This window comes from Myotis myotis, unplaced genomic scaffold (genome assembly GCF_014108235.1).
Source record: "Myotis myotis isolate mMyoMyo1 unplaced genomic scaffold, mMyoMyo1.p scaffold_m19_p_3, whole genome shotgun sequence".
Taxonomy (NCBI): Eukaryota; Metazoa; Chordata; class Mammalia; order Chiroptera; family Vespertilionidae; genus Myotis; species Myotis myotis.
Genome location: NW_023416335.1, coordinates 82284491 through 82306826, shown reverse-complemented (window position 1 = coordinate 82306826; position 22336 = coordinate 82284491). Strand labels below are relative to the sequence as shown.

Sequence of the window (22336 nt, the reverse complement as noted above, 5' to 3'; positions counted from 1 at the left end):
TATTTATCATCATTGCAGACATTCTAAACAGCCCAGTTATGATAGGTCTATCTTCAGCTCAGATCTAAGTGCCTTGGGAGGTGTTGTGTATGTGTGCCTTACAGAATCTCACACAGTGATAAGCCTATGCAGATGGGTATGCTTGTCATACATTAGCTTGATGATGAATTGACATAGAACTTCTAGCAGCTTCAGACAGCTCTGCCAGTGTGTTTGGCCTGGTTAGGTAAGTGATGCAAACACTCCTTCTGTATATGATCTGCAGGGGATCTTGAAGATAAGCACATTTCATTCCAGTTCATTTTGCTGTGCATTAATCCTACATGCTATGAAAGTTAGAATAGAGGTGACAGAGGTCACCTCATCCAACTTTCTTATTTTACAGATTTTAATTTGATGTATGTGTTCTTGACTAATTGTTATGTACCTGTGAGTCTTACATTTTCAAAGACAATACTTCACAAACTTTAGTAAAGAACAGAATCAGAGAGCTTCTTAAAACACAGATTGCTGGGCTCCACCCTAGAGTTTAAGATTGGGAAGGTCTGGCTACTAATCTCCCAGATGAGACTGATGCTACCAGTCTGGGGACCACACAGGGAGTGACTGCTGCCCACTCTCCACCGCAGTCCAGGGTAGGTGCTGCTCTGGGCTTCTGTAGCACCTGAGGCCAACCCTTGTCATAGCTTCTATCTCACTGTATTTTAATATTTTTTTACATCCTATCCATCCTCTAGACTTTTACATTTTTTGAGAGCAGCAACCACTATTAATCACTTTAGAATTTTGTTGTCTAGCCAGTGGTCGGCAAACTCATTAGTCAACAGAGCCAAATATCAACAGTACAATGACTGAAATTTCTTTTGAGAGCCAAATTTTTTAAACTTACACTATATAGGTAGGTACATTGTTATTAACTTAATTAGGGTACTCCTAAGGCTTAGGAAGAGCCACACTCAAGGGGCCAAAGAGCCGCATGTGGCTCGCGAGCCGCAGTTTGCCGACCACGGGTCTAGCCTATTCTATAGCAGGTGCTCAATAAATATTTAATGAATGAAGAGCGGTGGAGGCTGAAGAAATTCTAATCAGATCATACTAAACTGAGACCTTATTCAGTCTAAATGTTGAACTTTGTTGCTACTTAACCCAACGAGAAAAATATACAGTTACTAATTTTAAGCTCTGGTTCATAAGAAATCACATTCATTTGGAGAGTATGCATGACTGACATGAGCCACTCCTAACTATGTCCATCCACGTCCACATGGACTTAGGGAGCACATCCAATCACAGCCCAGTCACTATCCTCATGGGGCAACGGCCCATTGAAGAGACAGCATATACTGAAAAGGAAACTCCACAAAGATTGGCTTCAGTTCTCTCCATAAGGAAGAAGACTTGGTTGGGATCAGGGGCTTGAACAAAGTAAAAAAGCTGTGATTCCCTCAGACACACGCAGTAAAGACTAACAGCTCCAGAGTCTGACCGCCTGGGGCCCAGTCTTGGAATCACCACATTTTAGGTACGTTAGCTTAGGAAGCTTATTTGTGCCTCAACTTTTTCATTTGCAAAATATGGATACAAGTACCAGAACCTGGTATCTGCCAAACACCCAGTGAGCCTATCTATTAGTATTACCATCGTTGTCATTAGTCATACTATTTCCTACTTGGGACCTCAAATTCCTCATTCATCAGGCACCATGCATCGGCAATCCAGAACACACAGTTCTTGGAACATTTATCACACACGGCATCTGCAAGAAGGCAGTGAGGAGAGAGAATTGGATTTTTTTTGTTGGGAAGGGGAGAATATTTAATATTTACTGAGATCTCAGAGCATGCCCTACAAACTTTGTAAAATTTGATTTTACTTTAATAATAATTAAATGTCTCTCTTTCTCATTTATCAGATTGCATCCCATCTATTCTCATGACCCAGTTTACCACTACAAAAGTCAAAAAGACTCTAAATTTTAATATTACCATTAGTAATGTAAACTCTGCAACTGAAAATTATGATAGTGGGTGCTGTGTAGCAGAGAAAAATAAGAAACATCATACTGAGAAATGGACTGGGAAAATAACATGCCAAGAGCACCGTAATACAATTAATCTTCACCAGCAATAGAGTCAGTATCATATAAGATAAATCAAACCGACTAATTCTGGATGCACATAAATACATTTAAAAGTATTTCACTTTATTTTCTTCTGTTGCTGCTTCATTTTTATTGGTAGAGGAGATTTTTCATGTCAGCACTTTTTCAGGCTATGAACGGAGTGGACTTGCATAGATATGGCAATGTGGATGACACTTATGTAGTGGTGAGAAACACACAGATGTTTTTGAGATCAAGTGTATTTTTTCATTGAGTAACATCTACAGTGGCATATAATACAACTAAAAATAAAATACTACAACCTACACTTTAAATCATGAATGGAGTTACTGGGACACAAAGACACTTTTTTTTTCTATTTTTAGATGGATTTTATTTAACATAGCTGTCACAGAACTATGCCAAAAGAAAGTCATTTAATTGCCAGCTTGAGACCACAGTTTAAGTGTGGTGGGTTATATATGAAATATAGGGTGGGGCAAAAGTAAGTTTACAATTGTGAGTATGCAAAACAAAGTTTATTTTTATATTATTATTTATTGATTATTGTATTGCTTTCCATACAAACAACTGTAAACTGTATAAAAGGTAAATATTTAAATATTAATAGTGTTTATATCTGGGTAGTAGAATTTCAGTTATTTTTATTTTCTTTTTATATTTTGTAAATTTTCCACATTGAATATATATATATATATATTTACAATGAGAAAACCAAGAAAGGTTATTACTAAGAATTAAAGTTAACTAGAGAATTGTCTTAAATTTTGGAAAAGAAAGAAAAGGGAAAAGTTTATAAGCTTATATTATGGTTTCCAAAAAAGTTAATATTAAATTAAAGACATATTGAAAGCATTAATAATAGATACAAATTGAAAATTAACTTTTTACCTTCTTTAATCTAAGATAGTAAAGAAATTATTTTACTTTAATATGACACAATCATAAATGCATTTTAGGGACCAAAATTATGTAAAATACCCATAGTGATGGTATTGTTTTTTTCACTAGCCACTGTATATATTCCTTACCAACTTTTAATAAATCACTACAGGCCAAGGATACTGACCAAATCTCCAAGGCCAGTCTATTTCACCTATGAAACTTATCCTCTCTATGTAGTAACAGAGTCACTTGATATAATTCAATAAACATTCTCAAAGGTCTACAGTTCTTTCAAAAACTATCAGTTGCAGATTTAGCATGTGCAGGAGAGTATGCTAGGTGCTGGGGACATTTTTCCTGTGTAGAGGGATGATTACAGGCAGAGTCATCACATACAGTCCAGGCAGGGGCACTCCTGGACGTGACAGGAACAACAGATGTGCATTGGGACCATGTAGGACAGAGAGAGGCAGAAGACAGGCTACAAAGTGACTCCCAGCCCAGGTGTCCTGACGCTTCCCTGTATTTCCCACTGCCTTTCCAAGGCCTCACAGCCAATATTTCTGAAATATTGGAGCCAGTACTTCTCATTCTTTACGATCTTTAATTCTGGTATCATTATTCTGCTAGTCATCCAGACTTCTCTAAAATTTTTTTTTAATTCACTTTCCTTTTTTCCATCTACTTCACACACAGAGAATTGGTCTATTCTTTCTTTAGAATGGCTTCTGTATCCCTTTGTTCTTGCTTATCCCTTCACCTCCGTGGTTCAGCCTTATTACCACACTAGAGGCCCAGTGCACGAATTCATGCACCAGTGGGTCCCTTGGCCTGGCCTGTGAGATGGGGCCAAAACTGGCTCTCCAACATCCCCGGAGGGGTCCTGGATTGCAAGAGGGTGCAGGCCAGGCCAAGGAACCCCACCGGTGCATGATCAGGACTGGGGAGAGACACAGGAGGTTGGCCAGCCAGGAAGGGGCCATGGGAGGGCTCCAGAGCATGTCTAGCCCATCTCACCCAGTTTTGATCAGCTGGACCCCAGCAGCAAGCTAACCTACTGGTCAGAGTGTCTGCCCCTGGTGGTCTGTCCCCTGGTGGTCAGTGCATGTCATAGTAACTCGTTGACTGTATGCCCCCTGGTGGTCAGTGCATATCATAGCAAATAGTTGAGCAGTCTTAGCATATCATTAACATATTATGCTTCGATTGGTTGAACTGCCAACCGGTCGACTGGACACTTAGCATATTAGGCTTTTATTATATAGGATGGGCCCTCTTCCTGAGCCTCTTCACCTGCTCAGTCAGTCCTGCACGTGACCCACACTTGGTCTCTGGAGTGCTGCATTGATCTTGGCTTTCCTCCCCAACATCTTCCCAACCAGGAGAGCAGTGTGCTGCATCTTCTTCATTGTCCCGGCACTCTGCCTTTGAATCCCTTCCCTGTTGCAAAGACCATGATTACAAGACACATTTGTACAAAGGAAGACTGTCACCACCTAATAGCAGCACAGAGCTGACCCATCCCTATCAACACTGCTCCTCAGCCAGGCTCCTCCTGGCTGCCTGCCTTGCTCCCTTTTGCATTCATAACCGTGCAAACTGCTCACTGGTCCTGCCTGAAACCCCTGCTGGCTTCTGAATGGTCAGGAAGGAGGGGATCTGGTCCCAGTGCTCAGTCAGCACTTTCAGTTGACAAGGATAATAGGTGCCCGGAGTGCAGTCAAGAGAGGGGACAGAGCACAGTAAAGAATCTGTAAGGAGAAAGCATTGGTTAAGTCCAGAGTCTGCTTCTTCCTAGTTTGTGGCCTTCAGCATCACTATGTCTCAGTTTCCTCATCTGTAAAATGGGAAAGCAGTAGTAATGACCTCATGGAGCTGTAGTGAGGATTAAATGAGTTCATATTTGTAAAGTTCTTCTAATGCTACTTGTGCATAGTAAGCACTACATAAGTTTTTATTCGATGGATATAACCAAGGATGCCCTGAAAGGAAGGCCGCCGGGAGAAGCGCTGCATCTGGGATCTCTGGCACCTAAACCACACCTGTTTCTTTAAAGGCTTCTCCTTTATGACTTGTAACTATTCCAATCTGTGCTATTGGAAATCTTAGAAAACACAGTTTTTGGAGATATCTAAGAATATATGCTACATGGCCAGCAGCTGAACCCCAGTGAGGTGGGACATCGCAGCGTGTAGAATGTGGTTGCATTGTGATGAGTTGCTGAATCTTCGCTGAGGGCAGGAGTCCCACATGTCTGCTTTCAAATGGTCTCTCTCAGGTGGAAGCCTGTTGGTTCTCCTGCCTCCCTCATGCAGGCCCTAAGCATCAAAGGCTTCTGGGGAAAGGGCAAGGAGGGGTGGGAGCCCAGAACCCTCTGCACTGGCGCTACTACGCTTCAGCCACTGGTATTAGTGGGGCCCTGGGAGTTCTTACCCACAGAAAAGTCCTGAGATCCTGTTTGCACTTGGGGATTGGCAAATTCTTATTTTCCCTGAAACCATAAGAAATTTTGAAGCTTACTCATCACTCATTCTCATCAACCCTTTTCTCATCCATCTGCATTTTTGTTATTTTTCTCTCTCTGCCTCCTCTTACCCTTCTAATTTTTTTTTTTTTTTTTTTGCATTGAAAGCCAGGATAAGTACATACTGTCTGTACCAAGTTAGCTGCTTTACTCTGAAGGGAAGCTCCAACTCAGGAAAGAGGGAACAGAGCAGGCATAGAATTTTAGAGCAAAAAGACATTGTAGATCATCTATTTCTACAAATAAAAATAGGGAAATGAGATTACAGCAAATCGGTGGCAATTAAGACCATTCTGCTGTTTCTAAATCCATCATTTCTTCACTATTTCAGGACTTTCTTTTGTGGGTCACTCCTTCATTTATCAGCCACTGGGCTACTGCCGCATGCTAGTCACTGGCTCTGGAAGAGAAGTGTGAGAGGCATCGCTATTTCCTTCCTTCCCAACCACAGCTCTAATCCTGTGAGCAATACCTTGAAGGTTCTAATCTTATGAGCAATAGCCTAGGGGAGACTGGCAAAGCACTTGGTGGATTGCTTTTGGTACCTTGACAAAAAAAAAATGAGTAAAGGATACTGAAATAGCTGATTGGCATGTTGACTGTGGCTACAATGCCCCTGGTTTTGTGGAGTGTAATATTTAAGAGCAGGATTTAGAAGCAAACAGCAAAAACGAGGCTGTGGAACAAGGAAAGTAGAGAAGGAATGAGAAGAGCCGTGTGATGGTGTTGGCAGTGGGAGGTGAGCTGGTGAATCCTCACCATGCAGATCCTGACAACTGTCCCCCTCACCTTGCACTAGTAGCTGTAGCCCTTGGAGGCCCACAGAGGAAGTCACATTGTAGTGTCCTTATTTACTGTGTGTGTGGAGTGGAGTGTCGCTCAGTGTGTTATTCAACGAAGTAGTCAGCTACACTCTATGCTTACCTGTAGCTCTTTAAAATGACATCTGTATGTCATTGGCTTCTTCTTATTTCTTTTTAAATTATAAGGATAGCAGTACAACAGCATTGCCACAGAACATGTAGAAAATAGAAAATATGCACTGTTTGAACACTACTACGGTTTGTGCGTATATTTTTGCATATATATTTTATACTGGAGGCACAGTGCATGAATTTTGTGCATGGGTAGGGTCCGTAGGCCTGGCCAGAGATCAGGGCCGATAGGGGCCTCCCAGCTGCCGGCCAGGGCTTTCCTTCGTTCCATGCCGCCCTCTGGTGGTCAGCACACATCATAGCGAGCGATCAAACTCCCGGTCTCCTGGTCAAAATCCCTAGGGGACACTTTACATATTAGCCTTTTATATATATGGACTAGTGGCCCAGTGCACAAAATTCATGCATGGGAGTGTCCCTCAGCCCGGTCTGCACCCTCTCCAATTTGGGACCCCTCGGGGGATGTCCGACTGCCGGTTTATGCCCGATCCTACAGGGATCCCTGCAGGATTGGGCCTAAACTGCCTCTCACAGTCTGGGACCACTGGCTCCTAACTGCTCACCTGCCTGCCTGCCTGATTGCCCCTAATCACTTTGCCTGCTGGCCTGATTGCCCCCAACTGCCCCCCCAGCCTACTTGTCCCCAACTTCCCCCCTTGTCAGCCTGCTCACCTCCAACTGCCCCCCTCCGCTGCTGGCCTGCTCACCCCTAACTGACTCCCTTGCCAGCCTGCTCGCCCCCACCTGTCCTCCCCTGCCAGCCTGATTGCCCCTAACTGCCTCTGCCACCATGGCTTTGTCCGGAAGGATGTCAGGAAGGTCTCCTGGGAGATCTCCTGGTCTAATTAGCATATTTCCCTTTTATTGGTATAGATGATTGCAGTCAAAGTTTAATACATACTTTTTACATGGATTCTGTACCCCAAGTATGTATTATGCAGCTGTTATTATCCAGTCAGTCCTGTGAATAATATTGGTAATAATGTATATTACCAATATACCAGTATATTCCATATACTGATAATATATGGTATATATTACCAATATACCATATATTACCAGTATATTCATAGATGCTTACAATTTTCAAAAGCACCATCTCACGCTTGACATTTGGTCCTCACAGTAGCTCTGGGTAGTAGACAGGCATAGGTTATTATGCATGTCTTACATAAGAGGGAGTTAAGAGATGCCCTACCTGACACATAAAGAACAGCAACAGAATCAGAACACAGTTCCACTTGGCCATGCTGCTTCGCCTTGTCAGGTATTGTGACTGCCCTAAAGGAATTGCTGGTTTTGTTGAAAAAACAAACTCCAGTGAAAGTCAGTTCTGTCTAACCATGTAAGTGATCAACTGCTACATAAGTGACAAAGGAAATGTGCTGAGATAAGGAAACCCTGCAAGTAGCTTGGAATAAATGCCTCTGAGAGATATGGGGCTTGTACTGTGTGTGAAAGTGCAATTAAGAAGGAGAGGGCTTGCCCAAGGTCAGCCAGTTCCTAGCGAAAGAGCCACAGCTAAAGTCTGTCTCCCCTACCCACTCTCACTTTGAATTTGAACTGGGCAGTGATCGATTCAAGCAGACAAGCCCAATGGTCAGGTGATGATAAGACACAGTTAAGAAGTTAAGTGTGATGATAATTGAACCCATGAAAGTAAAAGAATTCTGATAAAAGGGAAAAGAGAAGAAAAGTTGGTGACTGACCTTGGGCAAGTACCAAAGTTAGAGCATAAGAAGAAGAAAGCTACCTTCTCCATGTATGCTGGGCCAGCAGAGTGAAAAAGCCAGTGAAGGCTAAAAAAAAAATTAGGAAGAAAAAGACCAGGGCATCTTATGTAGCAGAAGCAAGCGATGCAGATGGTTAAGAGGTGCTGATGTCAAGTATCACATGGTAAGAGTGCTGAGAAAATACAGAAGTCACTGAAAATCTTTTAAAGGATAGTTTCCTGGTGTGACTGATGAGAAAGCTGAGATTTCAAGTGATGAGGCAGTAGACAAAGTGGGTAGACACCACATGTTCAAGAAGCTTTGCAGTAGAGAGCAAACCACACCAAAGTTAAGGAGGCCACAGGAATAATGAAATGAAGGGAATAATGAAAGGATTTTATAATATCGGGAAACCATTATTCTTGGTTCTTGGGGCCTTGGGTGGGTAGAGAGGGGCAAAAACAAAACAACAACAAAGTACAATTCTACCTCAGTAAATTATTGAGAAAGAGTTTTCCTAAAAAGTATCATTTCTCAAAGTAATTGGTAAGGACACTTCCGAGGGGAAATTTCTGACTTCAAGTAGCTAACTCTTTAAGAAGTCTTAAAAAAAAAAAAAAGCCATGAAATCTAGTTTCTAGTTATTGAAAACCTCTTCCAGCCCTTTAATGATTTCTTCTAGCTGTCACAGAAATTACAGTCAAAGGTAAGAGAGAAGACTTATCAGATAATCTTGTCCATTCTTCTCCCCAGTGCAGCGCTGTTACCTATTGTTCATTTCTAGTCTCGAGTGCTTCTCAGTCTGTAGGTGAATGATGTTTTTACCACTTTCCTTAGAATTCTATTTCATAATCCTGTTGACCTCACTGCAAGGAAACTCTTGATACCCCAATCCCAAAGTTCTTTCCCTCTGTGTACTTTGCACACCATTAACAATTTGTTCTTAGTAACCTCCCTTCCCTCCAGCCCCCTCCACTCTTATCCATGCCCAGTTTTCAGTTTCTCTGCATCTGGAACCTTTTCCAGAACATCTAGTAGATAAATCATTCTTCAGGGCATATTAGATCTATTAGGAAAGGATTTTAATGGGATAAATATAAAGGCTCTTCATAATTTTTGTATTTCTAATAATGAACCTTTCCCATTCTCATGTTCCTTCCACTGTCTCAAGATTTGGGATGGGAGGAAGTAATAAGGACAGTGAATTTTTAAGAAAGGGACAAGCCTTGCTAACTCATGATCCAATGTCCCAATAAAATGTGTTGCCCAATTACTAACTAGATAAGTTAGAACATCCTATGTAGAGAACACGAAACTCTTAAGATAGGACTTAAGAATTGGACCATGTTTTCTCCAGAATTAAATATGAAGCATAAACTGGTGTGTCCTCTAATGTCTTTGAGAATGGGCTACTTTAGTGTTCACTATTATGGTGCATCTGTCCCTACTGCGAGGGGTTTTGGCAACTGTCCATTTGCTACCAGACATTTTTCTTCTCTAATGACCTTTCGTGTTCCTCTGGCTCCACACTTTCCTTAGCCCATTCCCCAAAACTTTCTGACCCCTGTCCTCATGGGCACATTCCTACCACCAGCCTCAGGCCCCAGTTGGTACCCTCTAGTCAACCAAAACCTTCCCTGTGACCTGTCACAGCACTGGTTCCCCAGTCCTTTACCTTACCGATCTTCACCTTTCACTCAGACCCGATCACTCAGTCTTCAGCAGGTAAGTGTGACCTTTAGAGAAGCCTCCAACGTGCTCAACAAATGGTGCTTTAGTAACTGCAGTTTTTCAACAGGACCTTCTTTCCTGGGAATTTATGATTATCCCTGATTTACAAAGTAGTAGATCATAAATTGAAGTCAGCTCACAGATCTATATTAATTGGCATGCACTGAGGGTTATTTTTTCCTTCTCTTTTTTATTTGAATGCCTTCAGATGGGACTTGTGTTCTTTATATGCTCAACATTATTGCCAACAATCTCCTGTATTCTTTTACCTGGCCAATTTTGTTAATTTGCAGTAACTAGCTAAATATCCTATAGCGAGTTCCAGTCCTGGTAACACCTGCCAAACCATTTGCCCAGACTTTCTAAGTTCTCCTTCCTTCCTACCTACCTATCCCATGTCCTCTGGCAGATCCCCTACTATCTATTAGAACACCATCCTTAACTCTTTGCTCAATATACTAATTCTTCCTTGAGACCTATCTATCAGTAAGAAATTCCCCCCCAACAGGATTCAACTACCCTAATGATGCTACAGCCCCATATATGCAGGTCTCTGATAATTAAACTTGACTTTCTGTTAAATCACTCTCTATTTTGAGTCCTAATATCAAGTCTGAAAGGATGAGTTAAATTTTTCTTCTCTGATTTTAAATAAAAAAAGACTAAAGAAAGAACTAAAAATAGCCAAGCCTCAATATTGCATGTATTATTGGTTTGTTGTACAATTCTTCATTTTTAGTTTCCAAAGAAAAGAATTGCCCAACATTTTCTTTATCTACTGTTTGCAGTTGTGTATAAGGGTATATATTCAACTTAAACACTCCTAACAACTCTATCTCCCTTTCCCAATGGGCCCTGTTCAGACACACACACACACACACACACACACACACACACACTGGCATAGAATTATAAATCAGCCTGTGTATGCTTTTCAGAAAATGTGTCATATTTGAAATAAAACTTGTGAAAGTCGCTACAGTCAAATATCATTTTTGGTAATAGTTAGTAAATAAGAACATGGACAAAAACCTAAGATAATTTGCACCAAATTGCCATTTTTGCAGAGAATTACTTGGTTATCTGGGAGCTGTAGTCAGGAGACTAAGTTCTAGAATTATTTTCTACCGCTGGGCAAATAGAGCAATTACTTATAAAAATTGATCTACAGTTATAAATGTAAGTGATGACCTTTTTTTTAGAGTTTAAGGGACCTGGTGCTTTTACTGAAATGCACAGAATCTATATAAATATCTATTTGTTTTTTAATTTTATAGGAAATCAATGTGTTGACAGTCGCTTTGGTCAACCAAGACCGAGAGAACAACATTGAGAAAAGAAGTCAAGGCTTAAAATCAGAGAAAGAAGCTCTACTAATTGGTAAGGATATTCTGTTTTCCTCGTCTGGTTTTTTTTTAAAGTAATTCTTAGGTAATTCAATTAAAAATATTCAAGCAATTCACCTCCAACATGTTAACAATTTAAACAGCGTTGCCTTCTGGGCAGAGGTGAGATTTGCTTTACCGAGATTACATTGTATACGTTTCAAGTTAGGAATGTACAAATCAGTGGGGGTTTGCTCTTCTCTAACCATGTATATTAGTTGTCCGACATCAAACTGAGTACAGGAAGACAGATTAATTTGCATCCCACATGTTATGCATCTGAATTTCAAAATTGGGACACATCGCTTCTAACTAGAGGCCAGGTTGTGTCCAGTCCAAAAATACCAAACAAAGCCAGATTTCCCAGGCTCAAGAGAGGCCATGTCCTGAGGCCAGACCGATAATGCTGCTGTGGGGGAAGAACAAACTTTCCTCTATCCTCAGGGCTCTTCTGGCTGGTCTAATAATCAAATAGATATGAGGCATATTAGCAAGGGAAATAACCAAACTTAATTCATACACGTGAATGGGAACCCTGCTTACCTGGGAGAGTCAGAGACACCACATGCAGGAGAGGTTGGCATGGAAAGGGGGATTGAGGCATATAAGACATCCTGAGCTAGGGATGTGGAAATACGTCTTGGGGGACTCAAAGGGTCATGGCAGAATGAAGAAAGAGCAGATGTTTAGTGAATAAAAGTTTGCCCTGCCATGAAGGTGGGTTGAAAGGTTATCACTAATAATCTCTTATGGGTAAGTCCTCTAATTCAAATTCTTCTAGGCACAGAAGGGTTGAGGGCAGAGTTTCTCCTGAGCCTGTGGCTAAAATTGCCTTTAGCTCAAAACAATATGCATAGCACAGAAGCACATCTTAGGGTGACTTTTATCTGAAACTTTCTGGAAGTCTGACACTGCAGAAGTTGGGTTGCTAGATTGTTCTATATGTCATTGAACCATTCTCAGACTTGAGGAAAGCTCAGTTCAGGTAAACAGTTATGTCTCATTTCAGGAGGCAGTGATGCAAGTAGGCTGCCAACGGTAAGCCTATGGTGCAAACAGATATTTAGTAAAAGGCCTCTCTATGGGAACAAAAGAAAAACAAAGTTTCATGTTTAGAGCAGACTATAATCTCAGTTTCTGAGTCCTGAAGGCAGGTGATTGAGATTTCTAGTTGTCTGTTTTGAATCATCTTCATATGGCGTGAGCGTAGGAGTGACAGTCTGATAGATGTTCCTGGTCCGACGTTTGACTGTGGTGATCCTTCTGTAGCAGGAACAAAGATTGTACGTAGATGAATTGTTGTGATGATTTCTCCGAAGTCTACATTAAGTTGTCCCACTTTAGCTTGCCTGGCCTTGGCAAGCATGCAATTTCAGTACCCAATGATGCTGAGTCAATGGATGGGAAAATGAAAATGTTAATTTGGAGGACTGCAGCCAGATATTTAAGAAAAATATAAAAATTCAGGATCCAGTTTAGTTTATAGGCAGAAAAAAAAATTTTTAACTGAAAAGATAATAAACAGCGCTAGAACCTAATATCCACAGAGGTATATTATAGTTTCTATTGAAACAATTTTCTCTCTAAAATGACCCTCATTTTTTGTCAAAGATAGCCAAATGGAAACAAATTTATTTGCAAAGTAAGTCTAGTTTCAATAAACTTGGCCTGATATAAGTCCAGCAAGAATAGTAATCAACCACATAGGCTCTCTTAAATTGGCTTTGCTGGACTTTTTTGGAAGGAATCTTCAGATTGAATTTTAAAGTTCTCTCGAAGCTAAGAAGCCAAGCTGCATACTAGCCATCAGACCTTGCCTACACTAACTCTAGATTTGGGGTTAATTCCTTTCTTCTCAGGGTTCCCAAAATATCCTGAGTTTCTTTCTTTGCATCTCCCAGGAAGCAACTTTTATTCCTTATCTGGAAAGACTACGGTGAACCACGGTTAGCAAGGTACCAGACTGTTTTTTCAAGCTGGTACCTTGTTTAATTGACTGTTTTTATTGGCTTTCAAAGTCAGTCTTAATTCCTTAAAGCTTTCTAGTCATATATGAGCTTAGGCATTTCTCTCTCAAATATGACATTCCAATCAAAGCCCGGTAATATATCTAGTTTCCAATTGTGTCCTGTTATAAAGAGAACAGATTCCTGTTGAACATATGCAATATATATATTTGAATTTTTGAAGGAAATACAGAAGTTTACATAATGGTTAGCAAAACTTAGTTGTTACTACTGAAGAGGCTATATGCCATGAAAATAAAATTACTCAGTTATTGAGTTTGCAAAGTCTGGAAGGATCATTTAGAGAGAAACATAACAAAGGTGTAAAGAAGAAAAATTTCTGTTATCTGGAAAACAATACTTTAAAAATTAGCAATATTTTAAGTAAAAAGTCGTACAATTATGACCCTTCTTATCTGTTCATTCAATCCTGTGTAATTAAACTTGGTTTGCCTGATTCTAGTTTTCCATTAGTTCTATCAACTTGCCTGAAAATTGAGGGTGATATGGCCAATGATAATTCCAAGAAGTTTGCAAGGTTGTCCATCAAAGCGCATACGTTTTTCTCAGTGAAGTGGGTGCCTCACTCACTAGAGATTTTGGAAGGTACACCCCAGTGGGAAAACACTTTTTCTAATAGTTTAATAGTTTCTTTGCCTCTGTGAGGACATCAGCCTTGTGGCAGAGGAAAGCTTCAGCTCCTCTAGGAAAACATTCACACAACAAGAATATACTGTTAACCCGGACTAAGCGGCAATTGAACAAAGTCCAGCCCAAATGTACTACAGTGGATGAAGGAATGTACCAGTGAAAACTAGAAAAAATGCCAGGGAGCCGGTTAGAACCATGCAGCTGTCCTGGCTTTCCCATAGCCCCAAGTGTTCACATCATTTACAGTCACTGTTTACCCATCTTAATTTCTATGATTCAGGAGCAGAGTGTTGCCATGTCACAAGGACATCAGGATGGCCTTCATCCACGAGTGCCACAATCTGATACTGAGGTTCAGTTGTTTTAGTATGTCCCTCAATTTTGATGACAAACATTTTGGTTCAGGACATTTCAGATTTTCAGCAATTTTACATATATTTCTAGAACATTTATAACATAAACTTATATAAATACAACATAAAGAAGACTCAATGTGATTTTTTTTATTTGATAATGCTTCCCATGTAATTTCAACACACCAAAATAAGCCTAATTTTTTTAACATTTCTCTTTTATAAGAAGAGAAAACAGATTTTTTGAGGTGTTCCAGGGGCCCTTCTGGAACACCTCAAAATCATTCCCTGGTCAATACTCTTATTTATAATTTAAATTTTGGGAAGTTTGTCAAAATATATAAAGAGGTTTGAACATTTGACAAAATAGGATCATAAGTCATTATGAAGTGATACTTACATATCCATTTGACCAAAGTGGCAATGAAAATTTTTGAAGAAAATACAGAAGTTTGCATAATGGTTAGCAAAACTTAGTTGTTACTACTGAGGAGGTTCAATTTTCCTAAGTAATCAAGGACCTGATTGAGACAATATAAAGCAGAAATTATGATAAATCACAGAATCGTGGCTGTCTGTGTTTTCACAGTATCAGCAGCAGACCAATAGTCCTTTTCTCAGAGAACCAGACTCTGATTTTGTATCACCTTACTTGTGATATTTAAATTCATTTACTTGATTAAATTTCAGTCTTATTCACCACACATAAAACTTCCTTTTTCAACATTTATTTTTCATAAACTTTCTAAAACTTTCTGTGTCCCTTTTAGTACATACACACACATTCAGAAATAACCAGGACAAAATTATTTCACTTCCCTTAACGAAAACACATCTTCATATCTCATACCATTTTCTAAAAGCCAAAACATACACTATTTCTCCGTATACAGTTCTTTTCTCTATTGTTTTTCATTTCTGTAGCTTTAATTACATATATCAGAATTAATAACCTTAAAAAAACTTAATTTCTAGTGAAAACTAAGAAGTAAATAATTGTGTATTATCTGTTATACCAGTATTTTTTAGGTTGGTACATTTATAAACACATTTACAATTTTCTAAAAATATATTTCCTCATAGCACATTTTTTAATGTGTCACTAGACATTATTGCTAATGGACCTGGTATTGGAGAAAAGCATGGGTGGACTTTCCCTGTTACTACTGGGAGTGGGGATCTTGAGGTGCTGCTGGAATAAGCATTTCTGGAGGCTCCCACAGGCGGGTGAGACATGGTAGAAAGCTTTTTTTTTTTTTTTTTTCAAAATTACATTCCTGGCTATCTAAAGTCCCATTCCAGTCACGGAAGAAGTGTAGCTGGGGTTTCAGTAGAGCTAAAAGCAAAGCCAGTGTCCAGAGTTCCTTTCCATGCTGCAGCTGGGTCCAGTTCAGTATCAGGCTGGTTGCAGTCCATTAGTCCATTGCGTGTGGGGTCCACATGCCCTGGACCTTGGGGGAGATTGTAGGAGAGCCAAGATAACATGCCCGGAGCAAAAGAGTCCCAAGAAAGCCGAGAGAAACCAAGAGCACAATAGAGCAAACTCCTTTGTTAGGGGATTAACTATTTCACATTTTAAGCCCTTGCAGCGGCCAAGCCTATTCTGCCCAATGACCTGTTCTCAGGTGTGACTGACAAACAAGCACCTTCCCTATGTCACCCCAACTTTACTGGGTATGTGACTATCTCCCCTCCATCGGATCCCTGGGATGTGTGAAATTGTAGTTTCCTGGAAAAGCTGCCCAAATGACATGCCTATAATATTTGGTCTTCTCTTTGCTCCTTTTCTGTTATTAACAACTAGTTAATTACAATGATATCAGACCCAAATATCTTTAGTTCCTCTATAATAAGCAGAAAGTAGATAAATCTATGTTCAGTAATTAATGTTTCATTATTCGATTTTATTTGGAAATGGTCTAGAGGCAGTCAATGAATATACATCATTTAATTTAGGTAGCTAACAAAACTTTATAGTTTCAGGTTACCAAAGAGATTTAGGAAACAACTTTTATCAATATAATTATTACTGAAGAGTTCACCTAAAAACCTTTATCCTATTTACATTTATCTAATTTACTTGTTCCTAACAATTAAGATTAGATTACTTGTGAAAACTTCATCAAACCAATTTTTTTGCTGATAAATCTTGCAACAGAGATATCAACTTATTTAAGAAATGTTATGCCCAGATTTCAAGATCCCCCAAAGGACATCACCAGGGAGTGCCGAGTCCGATGCAAAAGCATAGAGGCTTGGTCCCTCTGCCTCCCCTACTGATGCAGTGATAGGGTGCGAGAGAGCCCGGAGTCCCATGAAAACAAAGAATTTATATGGTTTGGGGTCAGGGGGTGGGGGCACACTCTGACCACTGATTTGGCAGATTCCAGTTGGTTGAGTGAGGGCCGGCCGGGGGCTAGTGACATAAGGGCAGGGTGCAGCTAGGGTCTGGTTACACAAAGACGGGGCGTGGCTAGCATACTTTTGGCCTTGGGCTAGTTTCCCCCGCTTTCCCATTGGCCGAGATAAGGGCAGGCTGAGTAACTGATACATTCTGCGGCTTTTTCTTGGAAGAGGGGTTAGGGACACAGCTATCAGTCCTGTTCTGTCCTTTCAGAAACCCAGGTAGAACAAAAGTAGTATTTAATGCTGATGATTCTAGAGATATGCCTATTCATACAAATTAAACTCAAAACTAACTTTAATATCAAATATTTTTCCAGATCACATGATTCTGAAAAGCACTTTGGTTAGTTTTTATTATATTTTTAAGAATTTTCATATAAAAGCTTGTTTAAGCAATATAATAGAGCTCTTTTAAAATAAATCAACAATACCATGCAGAGGTAGAAAATACTATAATACACATTAACATACAGACACACAGATCTTTTAGCCATAAAACAGACGTCACTAATTTAGAAAAAAACAGGAAACAGTGTGAGTAAATTAAATTGATCTGCTCAGATGACTGTTCTTTTCTTCTTTTATTAAGAATTCTTCCCTGAAATTTCCATTTTAAAAGATGGCCCAGATAAGAGTCTTGGAATTTACATCTCAAAGGTACAGGGAAAGAAATGTGAGCACCTACTAGAAGGACTTTGGTTTCATAAAGCCAATATTTGTAAGCCTTTTGAGATGAATAGGGTAGGTTTGAGGAATAAAAAAGGAATTGGTCAGCTTTGAGTTGTTTCTAGAGACACAACTCTGGCCCTGTAAAGACTTCATTTGTAGAAAATAAAAAGGACAGCTATTTTATAATACCTGAAGAAATGGGTTGCCACCTAAATGTTGGCAGAGGGCTGACAAATTCATCCACCCATTTTTGGAAGCTTTCTTTCCCCCTAGGTAGATTTCTTATCAGGCCCTGACATTAGTTTCCAATTTGGCCAAATTTCTAATCAAAAAGTTGGTAAATCCTTTCAAATATATTGTCAGGTTTCAGCTGGGGCATATAGTAAATATTTCTTGTTAGGTCGCCAAAGGAGGAACGCAGGAGGCCAGAGTGGTGAGGGATTAAGAATTTATTCGATCATTCACACACCAGGTGGCTGGGCCTGGATGGCTCCAGCACCCAGTGAGGGGAGTCAGCGGCTTTTAAAGGACTTTGGCAGGATTTTTTGAGCGGAGACTTCTTTATGCATACCCAGAGGAGAGAGAATGGAATGTAGTCACCACAAGTGAAATGTGGTCTTCAGCAAAGGGAATGTCCATAGTGAAATGACCTGGAAAGCCAGTTCCCCTGGGAAGGGTATCAACTCAATTGCTCCATCACGCCTAACATTTCTAGCATTATTAAAAGTCTTTGGACCCAAGAGGGTACAAAGGTTACTACTTTCTAGAGCAGTGATGGCAAACCTTTTGAGCTCCACATGTCAGCATTTTGAAAAACCCTAACTTAACTCTAGTGCCGTGTTAGAAATTTTTTGGTATTTGCAACCATAGTAAAACAAAGGCTTATATTTTTGATATTTATTTTATATATTTAAATGCCATTTAACAATGAAAAATCAACCAAAAAAATGAGTTCATGTGTCACCTCTGACACGTGTGTCATAGGTTCGCCATCACAGTTCTAGAGCCTTCCTTCTGATAGCCAAAGAAAGAACTGATGGCCTTTATTTCCTGGTTCCCCAATGAGACACAATGCCTTTTTCCATAATACAATCAAGTAAAAGAGATGCAATCAACCAAAGTTGGCATAACTTTTTTAAAATATGTTTTTATTGATTTCAGAGAGGAAGGGAGAGGGAAGAGATAGAAACATTAATGATGAGAGGGAATCATTGATGGCTGCCTCCTTTACGCCCCCTACTGGGGATTCAGTCTGCAACCTGAGCATGTGCCCTGACCAGGAATTGAACCGTGATCTCCTATCCTAGTTCAGAGGTCAGCACTCAACCAGTGAGCCATACCCGCCAGGAGACATAACTTTTTTTTTAAACATAAAGCCTGTTTAAACATTGTATACCACTACAAGGTTTGTGTGCCCAGCGTTTCAAAAGAAAGGCCAAATTCAATAGATCAGAGTTTCGGAGCAAGGAAAGGTTTATTGATTGAGAAAGCCTAGCTCAAGAAGATGGGAGAACTAATTCTCAAATCCATCTCTTTTTTTTTAAATATGTTCTTATTGATTTCAGAGAGGAGGGAAGAGGGAGAGCGAGATAGAAACACCCATGATGAGAGAGAATCATTGATCGGCTGCCTCCTGCAAGTCCCCCACTGGGGGTTGAGGCCACAACCTAGGCATGTGCCCTTGACCCGAATGAACCTGGGACCTTTCAGTTAGCAGGCTGAAGCTCTATCCACTGAGCCAAACCGGCTAGGGCAAATAAGAGAGCTAAAAATTCAGGCATCTTATGTATCAGGGGAAGAGAGGATGGGTGATGAAGAGATAGGTGGGGACTGTAGAAAGCCAGGAGCTGAAGAAAAGCACGAAATTTCTAAATCCCTTTGTTCTTGGTCAGTCCATTGACACCTGCTGATCTGAGTTGGTTCTGGAGTCATTACTTAGTGCATGTTTCCCCACCTCTTCACTGACAGAGGGGCTGCTCTAGTTAATTAGCATATGCACAGCAGGAGCTATTAGCAAACTTGAAGGCCAGAGAGAGGAAGCATTTCACTCTTACAATTTCAATTTTCATAATCTTATCCTTTCATGTCCATATTCTTTTATTCTAATTGTAGCCTGAGTCAGGACTTCACCGATGGGTTTTTGTACCACAGTTCAGGAATTCCCATATAAAGGCTTTCTGGGAATTTCTCTTTTCAATCTCCTGGTCATTTTACCCACTCTTGAGAAAAAAGGCTTTGAGTCCCCAGCAAGGGGTCAAGCCAAGGGACCATGGATCTGGTATCATTTAACCAGCCTGACTGTTGCCCACAGAGATTGCTGGTCAGGTTTCTCATTGCAATCTCTTCCTTACAGTCTTTTAAATTTCTCCACTCCAAGCAGACTTGTTTGGAGCCTTTAATCTTAGGTGACCAACTAGGGATCACCTTGGCCCATTCAGCCTTTGGTAGTGCTGAGCTAAAATCTTTGTTTGAACTTGATCAAGGTTCACTTTATTCATTTTTTTTCCTAATTGCCACATTCCTCATAATAGCTATTGTCATTTTAGCTTACAGTTTTCTTGAAGGCTAGCAGCAGTTTGATAGCCATTAATGGAGTTCAGCCCACATTTCTGCCTGGCCATATTTTGGAGCTTTTGTTATCAGAGAAAAGTGTTCATGGGTGGTCTTTCTCCATTGCTAGTGGGAGTGGGGTTCTTGGGGTACTGCTGGAATAAGCATTTCTGGAGGCCCCCACAGGTAGAAAGTTTTATTTCTGTGGAATTATATTCCTGGGTTTCCAAAGTCCCATTTCCCTTAGTCCATTTATAGAAGTTCAGCTGGGGCTTCTGCCGGCCTGTGTCAGACGCCCCAGGAACCCCTCACCTGCAGCAGCCTCATGGGTAAGTGTGAGGCTCCAGCCACAGACCAACTATTCGGGGAGGAACAAACTCCTCTATCCCTAAGGTTCTTCTGGCTGGTCTAATAATCAAATAGACATGAGACAGATTAACAAGAGAAAATAACAAACAGACACAAAAAATTTTCCCTTTTACTTTCATTCATTAGCATTCATTTCATGCTGAATTCATTCAGGCCATAAGTTTTTGTTTCTTCAGTTTCTTCTGGGGCATCTTTTTCTTCTGTGCAGCCTCCTCTTCTGGTTTAGGAACAACCTGCTCTTTTCAGTAAGAGGCCTTTCACCGTAGCAGGGAGAACTCATGTATCCACCCGGGGCTCTGTAGGTTCTACCTCACATCCTGGGAGCTTTGTTCACCTGGATGTGCTCCATGACCAGAGAATCTACATCTAAACCCGTAAACTCAGCAGTGCTCTCTCTGCATTTTGAAGCAGCAAAAATGCAGCACTCTTTTTGGGCCACCAACCCTGTGTCCAGCCCCAGTGTTTGGCCTGGGCATACCTACCAACTCCACCATTGTAACGATGGAATGGCACACATCTTCTGTATAGTGACAGCCTTCGGTGTCTTTGCGGATATGTATACCCTTGAAGGCCTGTGCAGTTTCATGAGTGTTCTTAAAGTGAACACAGATTTGAACCTGTTGATTTGTATGATTGTGTTTGTTTGTTTTTTGGAGAGGGGGGAGTCAAGTGAACAGCAACCCTATTTCAGAGGTGACCTCAGTCCACTTACAGGAAGAGAAAGTAACCGAATTTAATACAAATGTATGTGTGGGAACCTTGCATATGAGAGCATCAGAGACTCCACATGCAGGAGAGGTTGACAGATGGAAAGGGGGGTTGAGGTATATAAGACATTCTGAGCTAGGGATGATGTAATGCACCTTGGAGTCTTCAAAGGGTCATCGCAGGATAAGAAGAGCAGATGTTTAGTAAATAAAAGTTTACCCTGCCATGTAGGTGGGTTGAAAAGATTATGGCTGATAATCTCTTATGAGCCAAGACTATAATTCAGTTTCTTCTAAGTAGTTAAGTGTTGGGGCAGAAGTTTCTCCTGAGCCTGTGGCTAATGTTGTCTTTAGGTCAAAACAATCTGCATAGCACAGAAGCACATCTTGCGGTGACTTGTTCTGGACCCCACACTGACCATATAGGGACATCAATACCAACGCGAGGCTGCTCCAGTACAGTCTAATCCAGGCTTCTCAGCCTGCCCATTTGGATCTGTTAATCCAAATAAGTAAAATAAACTGCCTCTTAAGGAAGAGAAAAGAAGAAGGAAGTTGCTTTTCACCTAAAAAAAATTCAGTCAGAGAGCATTTGAGATCATGCTCCCTGGCATATATCATCGGTTTAGGTTAAATAAGCTCTTATAAAGATTCTCTTAAAAAATAAATAAAATAGAAATTAAAATTTAAAAAAAACAACAACATTCAGTTGCCCCACCAAATACAACTAATTTTTTTTTTTCTTTGTCTGGGCCAGAGACAAAGCTCTAAAAGTTCTCTTTTGATATCATCAGCAGCAGGTCCAGCAATGGTACTTACCCTCCCAAGGAGGAGTCCTTGCTGAGGACGTGTTGGTGACGTGCCTGGAACCCCACCTTAGAAGCCACTGTGTTTAAGACTCTCCCACGTCCTCAAATCCAGAGAAGGAGCAGCTGCCATTCTCACTCCGGAGACACAGCACTGATTCCAGCTGCACCTTGGCACTGGGCCCAGTGCGGGCTCCTCCTTGGCACGGTTACGAGTGAAGAATGAGACTGCTGTACATATGAGACACATTGTTCTTCTCTAGGTCGTTATCTGGCAGGAGGAGCACCTGGCTGCATTTTCAAAATGCCACATACACTCACCTCAAAATGACAGGTACACCAGGGCTTGAGAAGCTGGCACAGGAGGAATAAATTCAGAAGACAGTCCAAACTTCATCCATCACATATAGATTTTTCAACTACAGGGTTATTGAATATGACATCAGCTTAGAGATACTCCAAGGAAAACCAATTATTTTTTCTCTCTGATGATATACAGCTGTAATAACATGCCGTGCACCAGTT

General features: G+C 40.6%; 1 protein-coding gene across 2 annotated transcripts in view; it reads left to right on the top strand.

Annotated features, from left to right (window-relative positions):
- Positions 1 to 22336, top strand: part of ENOX1 (ecto-NOX disulfide-thiol exchanger 1) — a 626117-nt gene that overhangs the window by 582318 nt on the left and 21463 nt on the right. For both annotated transcript variants that reach the window (XM_036300802.1, XM_036300801.1), the window contains one exon: positions 11187 to 11289. In XM_036300802.1, the coding sequence (XP_036156695.1) occupies positions 11187 to 11289 (103 nt within the window). The remainder of the gene's footprint in view (positions 1 to 11186; positions 11290 to 22336) is intronic.